The sequence below is a fragment of the Leptonychotes weddellii genome, chromosome 1 (genome assembly GCF_054177405.1).
Source record: "Leptonychotes weddellii isolate Sample4059 chromosome 1, ASM5417740v2, whole genome shotgun sequence".
Classification (NCBI taxonomy): Eukaryota; Metazoa; Chordata; class Mammalia; order Carnivora; family Phocidae; genus Leptonychotes; species Leptonychotes weddellii.
The window spans coordinates 188761016-188773075 of record NC_138369.1 but is presented as its reverse complement, the minus strand read 5'-3'; the positions used below and the strand labels follow the sequence as shown (position 1 = coordinate 188773075).

The 12060-nt window shown below is 53.3% G+C and overlaps 2 protein-coding genes across 4 annotated transcripts in view; both read right to left on the bottom strand.

The window, feature by feature from the left end:
• The window catches only part of MX2 (MX dynamin like GTPase 2), a 185770-nt gene that overhangs the window by 90857 nt on the left and 82853 nt on the right, over positions 1-12060 (bottom strand). The window lies entirely within an intron of this gene.
• Positions 1-12060, bottom strand: part of BACE2 (beta-secretase 2) — a 63292-nt gene that overhangs the window by 24781 nt on the left and 26451 nt on the right. For all 3 annotated transcript variants that reach the window (XM_081800270.1, XM_081800283.1, XM_081800273.1), the window contains exon 2: positions 1869-1957. In XM_081800270.1, coding sequence (XP_081656396.1) covers positions 1869-1957 — 89 coding nt within the window. The remainder of the gene's footprint in view (positions 1-1868; positions 1958-12060) is intronic.

The window sequence follows — 12060 nt, the reverse complement described above, 5'->3', positions numbered from 1 at the left end:
GAACCTGGACAAGTATCCTCCCCTCCTGGACCTCCCGTGCTACATGAGTAAAATCAAGGTCAGGACCAACTCGAAGCTCTGCTCCATGACGAAGCAGTCCAGAGTGAGCAGCTTGGGGATGGGCGGCCGTGGCGGGGCGGAGGACGTGGACATACCACCCAGCAGAACGGGGAGGGGCAGAGGGTAGCCCCCCGCCCCCCTGCATACAAACAGAAACAGCCCTGTCCCCACTGCACATGTCCCTGGCCGGGAAGTTCACCCGGAATGTCAATGATGAAACGGTTATCAATACACTGAGTTACACACTAAGCTGCAGGCTCTTCGGAGACCACACCTCTTGTGCCACCAAAATGGAGACCAAGACGCGCTCCCGGGAGAAGACAGACGGGCACTCCTCCCACACAGGGCAAGCTAGGCTGCCTTGTTAAAGTTGCCTGCAATTTCCAGAAGCTTCCCAGTCGTTCTTTGCCCCTAGCGAGAGTTGGGGTTTGTTCCCCGGAACAGAGACTGTGGGTGAGGCAAGTGAGCAGGGAGTTTAACGGGGCCGCTCTGAGAAAGCAAACCATGTGTCAGCTTATTCGTTTCATCTGTCTGAGTTTCAATTTTAGGGTCACGAACACAGACATGGAAGTAACACACGCATCTGGAAGACAGGGCTCTGGCCCCACGGGCCCCCGGGGGGCCGAACGCCGCCACGAGGCCCTGGCGGCTGTGTCCGGAGCCCACCCCCCGGCTCCCCGAGACCCAGGCCACGCAGAGACAGCCGTCCGGGCTCCGCTCCGGTCTCGCATCCCCGCCCTGTGACAGAGGCTCGGAGCCCGGTCCCAGGTCTCAGTGCTCCTTCCTAGGCGAGCCACAGATTCCTCGCACCAGCAACCCTGCTCCCACAGAAGTGGTTTCGATGAACCACACCTTGACCACTACCGAACGTCCAGGAACCAGGCCGCTGCCCAGGGCAGCCTCACGCTCACACCAAATGCCCCTCTCCCTGCGCTAGCCCACCGCCACTGTAGGACTCGGGGCCTCAATGACCAGCAAAGGATGCTGTGCTCTCTGCAATCAGGTGTAACTACACAACGTCCAGCTGACTCGAATTTCCAGAAAGTAAATGTCGTAAGAACGCACCACAGCTGTTAGGAGAATCCTCCGATGGATTCCCCTGGAAGGAACCCATACAGATACAAACACACGTACGCAGACGAGTCCACCGGTCACAGAAAAACACACAACCACTCACACACACACACACACATCTACATATACCCAGATGTCTACACACAGAAATATGCACAAGACCGTATTTACACATGCAAATTATCTACACAAATATACACACAACCACAAACACATGCAAATACCTACACACACAAGTATTTACACACATATATACAATACACACATACGCACAGATGTCCACACAAACCTATACATACAAACATGCACACAAGGGGCGCCTGGGTGGCTCAGTTGGTTAAGCGACTGCCTTCGGCTCAGGTCATGATCCTGGAGCCCCGGGATCGAGTCCCACATCGGGCTCCCTGCTCAGCGGGGAGTCTGCCTCTCCCTCTTACCCTCCCCCTCTCATGTGCTCTCTCTCTATCATTCTCTCTCTCTCTCAATAAATAAAAAAAAAATCTTTAAAAAAAAAAGAAAAAATACGCACACAATCGTCTACACGTCCACACGGATATCTACCCATACAGAAGCACACACAACCACACACACACCTACACACACACAAAAGTATATACATACACAGGTCCCCCTTCAAACGACAGACTTCCGGCTCCTCCTGTTCCAGTGTATTCTCAAGTACTGGTGTGCTGCCCCGAAACCCCGCTGCGCCCGGCCACGCCCCCGTCACTCACCTCTCCGCGTCAAAGTACGAGTCTATGTAAGAGTGCGGGGCACCTGCCACGGCGAAGTTGCTGCTTCCAGTGTCAACGAGAATCTGCAGCTTTTATTTGTAAGGGGAAAAAACAGACACTATCAGGTTACTTGAATAAGGCAACACTCTTGAATAATTCTTTCAAAAACGAAGCACCAAGAACAACGTATTGCTCGGAAAAAACTCGTATTGATTAGAAATTTTTTTTAAAAGCTGCTTTGAAACTGAAATCTGAACACAGTCCATTAAGAAGCTTACGGCAGGGAGGGGGATCCGTTTTGCTTTGGATACACAAGAGGCCTTACGAGAAGCTATTTCACCGAAATAATAATTTCCTTTTTAAGCCACCAGCGCTTGCCTCTAGGCAGAGCCCCGTCCCACCCCGGGCTATCTCCCTGCCTTTCCAACCTCACGTGGAAATCCTGACCCGGGGTGGGGGCCCTGCCCAGGATGCCCCCCACAGCCTCCCCCTGGAAGCTGGCATTCCCTCATCTGTGCCCCACAGCACCTGGGGACACCTGTCACACGTGTCATTTCTTGGTTTTAATGACTTCGAATTTACATACAATAACAATGCAAGATCTTCGCTTTTCCACCGGTGGGCTCTGGCATGGTCTGCATCCAAAGCAAGAGACAGGCATTTCTATTATTCCCAAAAGCTCGCTTCCTGCCCCCTTTTTTCCAGGCAACCCTCCTGTTCCTCAGAGGCAAGCACCTCTGACTTGCTTGCCATGGACTGGACAGTGTATCAACATATGTGGGTTTGTTCTTTTGCCCGGCAGGGTGGGGGGCATCTCGCTTCTTCTGATCAACAGGTTTCTGAGCTCCTCTCCTGCAGTGACGTGTGCTGGGACTTGTCCTACAGCTGAGCAGTATTCCTCACACGGACGACGTCTGTCCTCCTCAACAGGCACTGGGGTCGCTTCTGGTTTCAGCCTTTTGGGCACAAGGCTGGTATGGACGTTCTTGTAGAACTCATTCTGTGGCTGTCTGTTTCCACTGCTTTTGGGTAGATACCTAGGGCTCTAACATGATGGGTCATAGAGTAAGTGTATTTTTAATGTTGTTTTAATTCCAAGCACGTCCCCAAAGGAGACAATACCAAGTTACACTCCCACGGTCCACTGTTCCTCTGGTTCATCCGCTCCATATCCGCCTCCAATTTGGCATCACTGGTTGTTTTCCTGGCAGCCATTCTAGTGAGCATGGACTGGGATCTCCCTGGGGACCAGTGACCCCGAGCCACCACACTGTATGTGAATCGTCTTCCACCCCCACCCCCAACCGCCGGCAAGCAATGATGTCCGCAGGCAGAGTGTGCTCAGCATCATCCCAAGTCCAGACACACAGCCCACTGCACACACAATGAGGAGACCTTTCGGAAGTAAACACAGAACATGCAGATAAAACCCCAGAGGTTGGAAATCAAGTTTAAAAAGCTGTAGATAAGGGAATCCAGGTGGGTAAGTTTCTACCTAGAATTCTCTCAACACTCCCGCCGCTGCTCTGGTCAAACCCTCGGTTTTGCCAAAGCCGATGCTTTCTGTCTTTCTCTTACCTGGGCCCCCCCCCACCCCTGGCAGGATGTCCCTCAGTCAGCCACTCTGTCCTTCTGGAAACTTCTGGAAATTGGTCTTTGCTTTGGATTCCGGGACACGGCACAGCCAGCGTTCCTCCAACGTCTGCACCTGCCCACCTCAGCCTCACTGCTGGGGCTTCTCTTCCCGCCTTGTGGACCAGAGTTTCCCACTGGTCAGCCCTGCAACCATGTCTGGGCACCACGCACACAGGCCTCATGGCGACCTCACCGCGTCACCTGGCATTCCGTGCCCTCCACCCACCTGTGACTCCCTGCGTCTCCCACCTGGGCCACCCCTGAGCTCCAGGCCTTCCTTACTCAGCGCCTCCACTTGGGATGTCCAAGAGCCGTCTGTTAGCGGTTGAACTGTGTCCCCCAAGAAGACACACTGGAGCCCTGGCCCCCTGGGACCTGTGAATGTGGCCAGACTTGGAAAACAGGGTGTTTGCAGATGTCGTCAAGTTAAGATGAGACCGTCAGGGTGGCCCTCGTCCAACAGGACTGTCCTCCCAAGAGGAGAACACCACGAGAAGACACACACAGGGAGAAGGCCAAGTGACAGAGGCAGACAGTGGAGTGACGCGGGCGCAGGCCACGGTGCTCTGAAGACCGGCGGCCACCCCCAGGACCAGGAGATGCAAGGACGGACTCTCCCCGGGATCCCAGAGGGAGCTCGGCCCTGCGGCCACCTTGACGTCAGACCTCTGGCTCCGGACCGTGAGAGGGGACATTTCTGCGTTAGACCACCCGGTCTACACATCACCACGGCAGCCCCAGGGAACAAACACACCATCTCAAGTCTGCCGTGTCCGAAACTGAATTGCCAGCACCCCCAGACGTTCCAATCTCCTTAACGGTGGCTCCATCACGTCGGCTCAGGCCGCCCAGCTTGGCGACACCATCCATGCTTCTCTCCCTTGTGCCCCATGTCCGGGCCATCAGGAAGGTGGGCCGCCGCCTCCTCCAGGCTGTACTCAGTGCCCGCCCACTTCTCATCACCTCCTGGGATAACCACAGCGACGGTGGACAGCTAACTCCTACTATGTGCCAGTGATTGCTTACAGTGCTTCAAATACACTAAACTGTTTAGTCCTCATGAGGCCCTTCTGTGGGCAGCGGCACCATCACCCCCATTTCACAGGGCAATCCGGCGCCGAGGGGCGGACCTGCCCAACCACGCTGGGGTGAGTAGTAGCGGGGCTGGGTCTGAACCCACGTTGCCTTCCTCCAAACGCATTCTTGTAACCCACCTACCGCTCCCGAGGCTCTAGGAGCCCTCCGTTTTCCCTCCAAGCCCACCAGCATGTGCGCCCTCCGGCGGGGATTTGGGCCGTTTTGTTCTCTGCTCTGTCCCCAGTGCCCAGAACGGGGCCAGGCACAGAGTAGACACTCAAATATTTGTTGAATGAACAGCTAAGGGATTCTCAAAGGTAAAATCAAAGACACTAACCTTTCCCTTGGTAGAAGGACATTCCAGATTCGGGAAAAAATAAAGGTACAGTCAGTATGCCTGAACCTGCCGTGTGCGGGCTCCCCAGACGCTCAGGTGTGGGCTGCCAGGCATCAGACAGCAAACCCAGCTGCTGCGTCCCTGATCCACGGAGCGCACCGGCCTTCCCTGCAGGAGGCTGTGGAAATGGCGGGGAATCGTCCTGGGAGCACCTGCCCTAGAGCTCTGGGCAAAACAAACGCATCACCATGTCTTCTCAAACCAGAGCCTATTCTGTGAGCCCAGAGTGTGCCCTTCCCACCACTGAAGATCCCGTCCGTGACACTGGAAGGAATGGCGGGGACACAGATCTGGGGACTAAGGCCTGACGTGAATCTAAAATGCACTAAATAGGGGCACCTGGGTGGCTCAGTCGGTTAAGCGTCTGCCTTCGGTTCAGCTCATGATCTTGGGGTCCTGGGATGGAGCCCCATGTTGGGCTCCCTGCTCAGCGGAGAGCCTGCTTCTCCCTCTGACCCTCCCTGCTCATGCTCTCTCTCACTCTCTCAAATAAAATCTTAAAAAAAAAAGGGCGCCTGAGTGGCTCAGTTGGTTAAATGACTGCCTTCGGCTCAGGTCATGATCCTGGAGTCCCAGGATCGAGTCCCGCATCGGGCTCCCTGCTCAGCGGGGAGTCTGCTTCTCCCTCTCCCGCTCCCCCCTCTTGTGCTCTCTCACTCTCTCTCTCTCAAATAAATAAATAAAATCTTTAAAAAAAAAAAAATCTTAAAAAAAAAAATAAAAAGCACTAAATAAAGATGATAAAAGTCACTTTATACGCCTTAGCTTTAGGAGGTGAATTCTGCGCTTCATCTGCATTTATTAACACAGAGTCACTCGCAAAGGTGTAAGATCTCACTCCCCTACAGAGAGGTTTGGGTATTTCAGACAGCATGCAGCTTGAATAAAAATTACCTGGTTCCCTATTCAAATAGTTGATGCCCAAGAGCCCTGAGCTCCCAAACCACAACGTGGATCGGACTGCATATGAATTTCTCATGAACGTACAAAGGGGTGCCAAGAAGTCTGTATGTCCTCGGATTTGACGGGAGAGGAAGTGGCGATGTGGAAGGATCTCCCGTGCTTCCAGCAGTCTGAGCAGGTAACCGGAGCGGAGAAGCTCCGTGCACAGGTCAGTTGGATGGGCCAGATTTTCCTACAGGGGAGAGTTCTCTGCTCCCAGACACGCTCACGTTCAGTGGCTCACCACAATATGATCCTTAAAGTGGGTGTATCAGAATCTCTGTGTGGGTTTTGTGTTTTGTTTTGTTTTTTTAAAGTAGCTTCCCCTGCCCTGTGTGGAGCCCCCAAAGCGGGGGCTTGAACTCATGACCCTGAGATCAAGACCTGAACTGAGATCACGAATCAGAAGCTTAACTGACTAAGCCACCCAGGCGCCCTTCTGTGAGGGTTGGTTTTTTTTTTTAATCCCCTCAACTTTAATTCTTTTCAGAGACGAGTTCATCCCCTGTACATCCAATCAGATACATTTTTCTTAATCCTTTGACTTCCCATGCCACATTTCCATGAAACCGTGGCGGTGACTGATAACCTCAGGCACCTCTGCCCTCCAGAGAAAGCAGACTCCACCTCTCCTCTCAGGCTGGTTCCCCATCCTGGGGGCTTTCCAAGAGCCAGCTCATTAAGTCACTCAGTTGTGGCTCAAAGATGCGGGCTATGCATCACAAAAGATGCCTTTATCAGTCCTCTCCCTGGGGGAATGCCTGGGGTTTCAGGAGCTCGACCAGAAACTGGAATAAGACCAAATATAGATTTCTTCTTAAAAGTCACAGTATCACAAATAGCCAATGTGAAAACAGCAAGGATGGGACCTTTACCCATCCTGGGAATGCAGTTCCAAATGCAGCCTGTCAGGCACCAAGGCTTTTGTCCCAAGAGCAGACACCGGGTCCAAGTGGACATGAGCTCATCCGTGCAACTCACAGGGCCCTGCATCCAGATTTCAATGGTTCCTGGAGGCAAGATGAGCTTTTCAAGTTGCCTGGATGAAAGCGCAGAGAGGCAAAGGAGAAGAAAAGGCAACAGGACTCCTTCATGAACCAATCAGGCAATTCCACGCCTTTAAAAGCAGTGGGGCTGAATGTATGTGGCAAGACACCTCAATCACCCGAAAAACACAAAACCAAACCAGACACCAATTGTACAACAGTGAGGAATACTTCATCGGTCATTAAAAGTCACAGACAATCAAAGCTCTAGATGCTAACATGAGCATCCTTCCTGCCCACGCTCGTGGTCAGTCAGGAGAGCGCGTCGTCTCTAGGAGTGTTTCTGGGTCTCCACGCACCCGGCCACCAGCAGGCCGTGTGCAGAAAGGCCAGCCGCTGGGGCATCCCACGTCCCCACCAAATGCTCCTGCGTAACACAGAGGTCAGAGGGACACAAGACTACTGTCCTGGGCATAACGGCCCAAGTGACCAAGGCCTTTCTGGGCAGACGCTCCCCCCATGGCCTCCGCATCATACCAGACCCGAGAGTTTTCATACACCCCCACCCATACCTCTACCACGAGGCACGATGTCCCCTTTTGCAGAGGCAGGGGTCAGGAACGCAGAGGAAAGTTGCACCAGAATACAAACTGCATTAACTTACACGCAGATGACTCCAAACCATCCAGGCTTTCGGTACGACCCTCTTTCCCAGCTAGTTCAGCAGGGGCCAGCTCGCAAGAAAATTCAATTCGGAGGCGCAGCTCAGCAAAGCTGGCCACCCCGGTTGTTCCTAGAGCTTATGATCTGAGGAGAGAAATCGCCCCAAGAGCTGAGGCAGCCCAAAGTCAGGCAAGGGATGGATGTCCAGGGTAAACACTGTGGGTTGCATTTCAGGTGCACAGCAAACAAGCCAACACCTTTTTCTGTGAGCCGATGCTGGACGCGGAGGCCATGCGTGTTGACTTCTGGCCAGGGCCAAGCCTCCCCTCGGGAAGGAGTCTGAACCATAGAGGAAGAAGCTTAGTGCCCCCTGCCCTATACATCTCACCCCATCTGCTCTGAAAGGATCGAACCTCTGAGGCTCTGGGTGCAGGCCACCTCTTAGCCTGTCTCCACGCACCTGCCCAATCCTCTGCGGGTTCCTTCATCCCGAACTTCCAGAATCATCTCCCGCTTCCTTGGGTTCAGGTCCACACACATGATGGTCTAACCCCAAAACACATCGCTCGGCCCCATCAAGGGACACTGAAAATGCACGCAGTGTCCTCAAATCCGAGGAATGTTTGCATTCTCAAAACACAACTGGAAATGACTCAGAAGTGCTGAAGAGAGACAATGTTCCCACCTTACACTGGGGTGCAGATGTGCCGCCCGGAGGTGCGAGTCGCCCTCCTTCCCTACGCCCTCCCTCCCTACGCTGGGGAACTCATGTTCCGTTTCTTCTAGAACACAGCAATGTGTGACGAGCTGGGGCCTGTGTTCTGAGGGCCCTCTGGAGGGACAGCAGCAGACACGGGCCCTGCAGAGCTAGGTACCCAGCAGAGAGGACCAAAATATCCACAGACCTGTCCTCAAAAGCTGCCTGTGGTCCAGGTCGAAAGGCCCAGGAAGGTCCAGAACGGCAGGAGTTGACAGCACAAGTTTTTTGTCACTTCTTAGAATCAGCAAAAACTCAAACACACTCCCTGGAGCTTCTGCCCTTGGCCCCTGTCACAGGCAAGCATCAGTGAGTTTAGCTCCTGTCTGGATTCCTCACCTCCCTTCCCCTGCTCAACCTGCTGAGGTGGAGCTTCTGTCCAGGTTCCAGGCCTGCCAGGCTCCCCGGGGACCTCCCAGGTCTCTGCCTGCTCAGAAGCCTGTAAGCAGAACTGGCCACTACTGACCAGTCCCCCTGGAAGCTTCAGAAACACCACCTTCCTGCTTTTCCTGCCACGGTCCCCCTTCTCATCTCCCCTGCAGATATCTCCCTCCTCTGTGCTCTTGGAAATACCTTACAAATCATTCCTAGGAATTCTGTGTCCCCAGCCCCTAGTGCACCATTTCCATGCTGGATGGAGTCCAACGGTCTTCTCCAGATGACGTGCCCCCAACACAGGGGGCCCTGCAGGAGGGTGGGCCCTGGTGTGGTTCTGCTCTTCGTCGCCAGCACCTAGGATAGCGCCCAGGACATAGTAGGTGCTCAATAAACCAACAGTTGTGGAATATACAAGTGGGGGACAGACAAACTTTTACTGGGTGGACACTAAGTGGCAGATGTGCATATTCTGGGCCAAAGAAATGTGTTTTATTCATCTATAAGACAAGTCCGTACTGCATACCTGTGAATTATACACAAAAGATCAAGAAGGCAAAAAGATCTTAGACCATCTATTCTAGAAGATGAGAGAAGATGAAAGAAGATGTGTGAGAATCCTAATACCCCCAAAGCAAACACTCCCCTCTTAGACGTGTGTTTCTTCAACAGTACCCTCTGGGCACCCCACTCCCGCCTGGACCTGCACAATGCCATTCTACAAAATAATCCTGAAACAAGGACAACTACTCTGCACCAGTCACCGGTGGGTGGGGAACTGGATAGGTTTGGAATGTGAATAAGCAGTCTGTCTGCATGTCAGAGAGCTGCTTCTGCACTTCGCTGAGCAGGGCACAGGATCAAAGGGCACCCCACTGCTCACAGACCTGCGTCTGGGCAGGCTCCTTCTGCTTGTGTCTAGCTGCTCCATGACCTAGGAGGCCAGTGATGAGTGCTCCCAGGGGGTGCTTGTGAGGGGTAAACGCAGTCAGGTGAGTTACCCGCTCCCCCGATGCAGGCTCTCGGGGAGCGAGCAATATCTCCTGGTGCTGAATCCACGTGCACTTCTCGGCAGGAGACGGGAGACCGAGCTCAGTCCTCGGTGGCCACCAACACGAACTCCATGACACCTGAGGGACCTCTGCCCAAGGGTTGGTTCCTTGACTCTGACAGTTTCTTCAGGACGTTCTCTTTGGGCTTGTTCTTGGGGACAGCCATATCCTCATGCCCTGCCTAGACAAAGCTCACTCATGTTTAAAATGGCATATTTTGTGGGGTTTGATTTTCCTCATTTTGCGTTGGCATGATTCTGACAGGCACTCCTGGAGGTCTGGGTCTTTACTGGCCTCCCATTTCTCCAAATTGCATACCTTTTCTTTCAATGAGCCTGTAAGCTGCCGGAGGGCCAAACACATTTTCTGGTCTCTTTTCCACGGTCCCCATTAATGACTACAACTAACAGGAATTTGCTCATCACCTTACCTGTGGGGGGAAGAACACACGTGAGCTGATACCTGGGAGGAGGGACAAACGCACACCTGCCGAGAAGCTGGAAGACGCAGGAGGCCGTTCAAGAGGCCAAACTCCTGATACACGTGTGCAAAGTACTTAAGTTTTCTGGAGATGGCGAGGGTGGGCTAACTTCATGTCCCAGCTGCTCTATCACCAAATAACCACACACGTACCTCTTAAATATCCAAGGATAACCAAAGTTGGAATCCAAGACGAGGTTTTGGTGCCCACCCACGTGCCCTGGTACTTAGTCCAGCTTCCGGTTACTCTCTGTAGCCGAAAGAGCAAGAGGCTTCAGCATCCAGGGCAGGCCTGCAGTGCCAGGGAGTGAATGCTCCTGGGAGCGCCCTCAACCCCAAATACACAGCCGCTGATGGATGGATGGAGTCCTCCACCTGCTGGCTCCTCACGCAGACAGCCGGAGCTGCGCTCTGCCACCTCCCAGAAGTCCCGGCAGGGACGGGCTCCTTCCTGCCCCACTGCCTTGCTCCCACCAGTGTCTCAGGCCAGGGAGAACCAAGGGAAGGTGGACTCATGCAAACCTTGCCTCATGCGCCCCAAAGACCAAATATCCTCAAACTCAGAGAGCCTGATCGAAAACAAAAACAGTGTGGCCAGGAACGCGAAGAGCCTCGTGGGGCTCCGAATCATCTGACCGTCCTACCACCAGCTGAAACCAACCAGCGGACTGTGCGTGTCTGTCTCCCACTATCTGTCCCTCCTCCATCTTCCGAGGATGCACTGGGCAGTAACCTCACAGAAAGCCATTTGCTTGTCGCCACAATAAGGTGAAATGTTGCACTGAAGAGAAGAAATGAGTTAGGCGCCTAGTTAGCAATTAGCAGCCAGAGATTTCTCAGCCATCACTGTCTCTTTTTCAGCAGGTTAATAGATAGGAAAATTAGCAGATAATTTAAATAATGACTCATTTAACACAGCGATTCCTAATTACATTAGCAGCCCATCTGCTGAAGGCTGCTGGCACCCAGAACCCACAGCAGCAGCGGTTCCGGCCCAGCTACGCGGGGCTGTTTGCCCACAGCTATTACACGTGATTATAGGCGCTGATCTTGTTAATCAGGTTCTTTCAACGCTTCAGTTCTGGAGATGAATCTCATTTACTTAAACACGTCTTGTCGAAGCAAGCAAGAGTAACTGCCACACGCCATTTCTCCACAATCTAAAATGAAGGGTGTTTTCTAAAGAAGGGAGGAAAAAAATCATTTTCAAAGGGCCCCGCTTAACACAAACAGATGTTACAGAACTTAGCTAAGAGGGGCTTGATTATGCAATTTATTCGGGCCTCGTGTGCACGCACACTAGCGCTTTACTATTCTGATGGGGCTCCTACTAGAAAAACACACGTCAAGAGCCACATGGATTCCCCGGCTGCTTTTGGGAAAACCAGCACTGCCACAAGCAGACAGCACAGTGAAAGGGGTCCACGGAACACTCGGGCTTGGCAGGTTAATTCTGGCGGTGGAGGGGGAGTGAGCAGAATCTGGGGTGCAGGAGGGTTGATGTGAGGGGGTCCCGGTTTTAAGAACCTAAGAGTCATGCATCCCCCCATCAGAATCCTCCTGGACACAGGAGTTACCATTCCCTCTGCAGTGACCACCCATCCCTGCGGTGGTGGGGTGGTGGGGTGGTTACTGCCGGGAGGGGGTGGTCCCTGAGTTTTGAAACCTTCCAGACAACCCATCATCCCTGTCAGGAAGACTGGAAAGGCAAAGAGTGGGGGAGATTCTATCACACACCCACAGCCCAGGTCCCTAAAACGTGCTGGTAACTACGTCCATTCACAGGACCCTGGCTTCAAGCTCACGGTCTAGCTGTGGTCCCAGGATA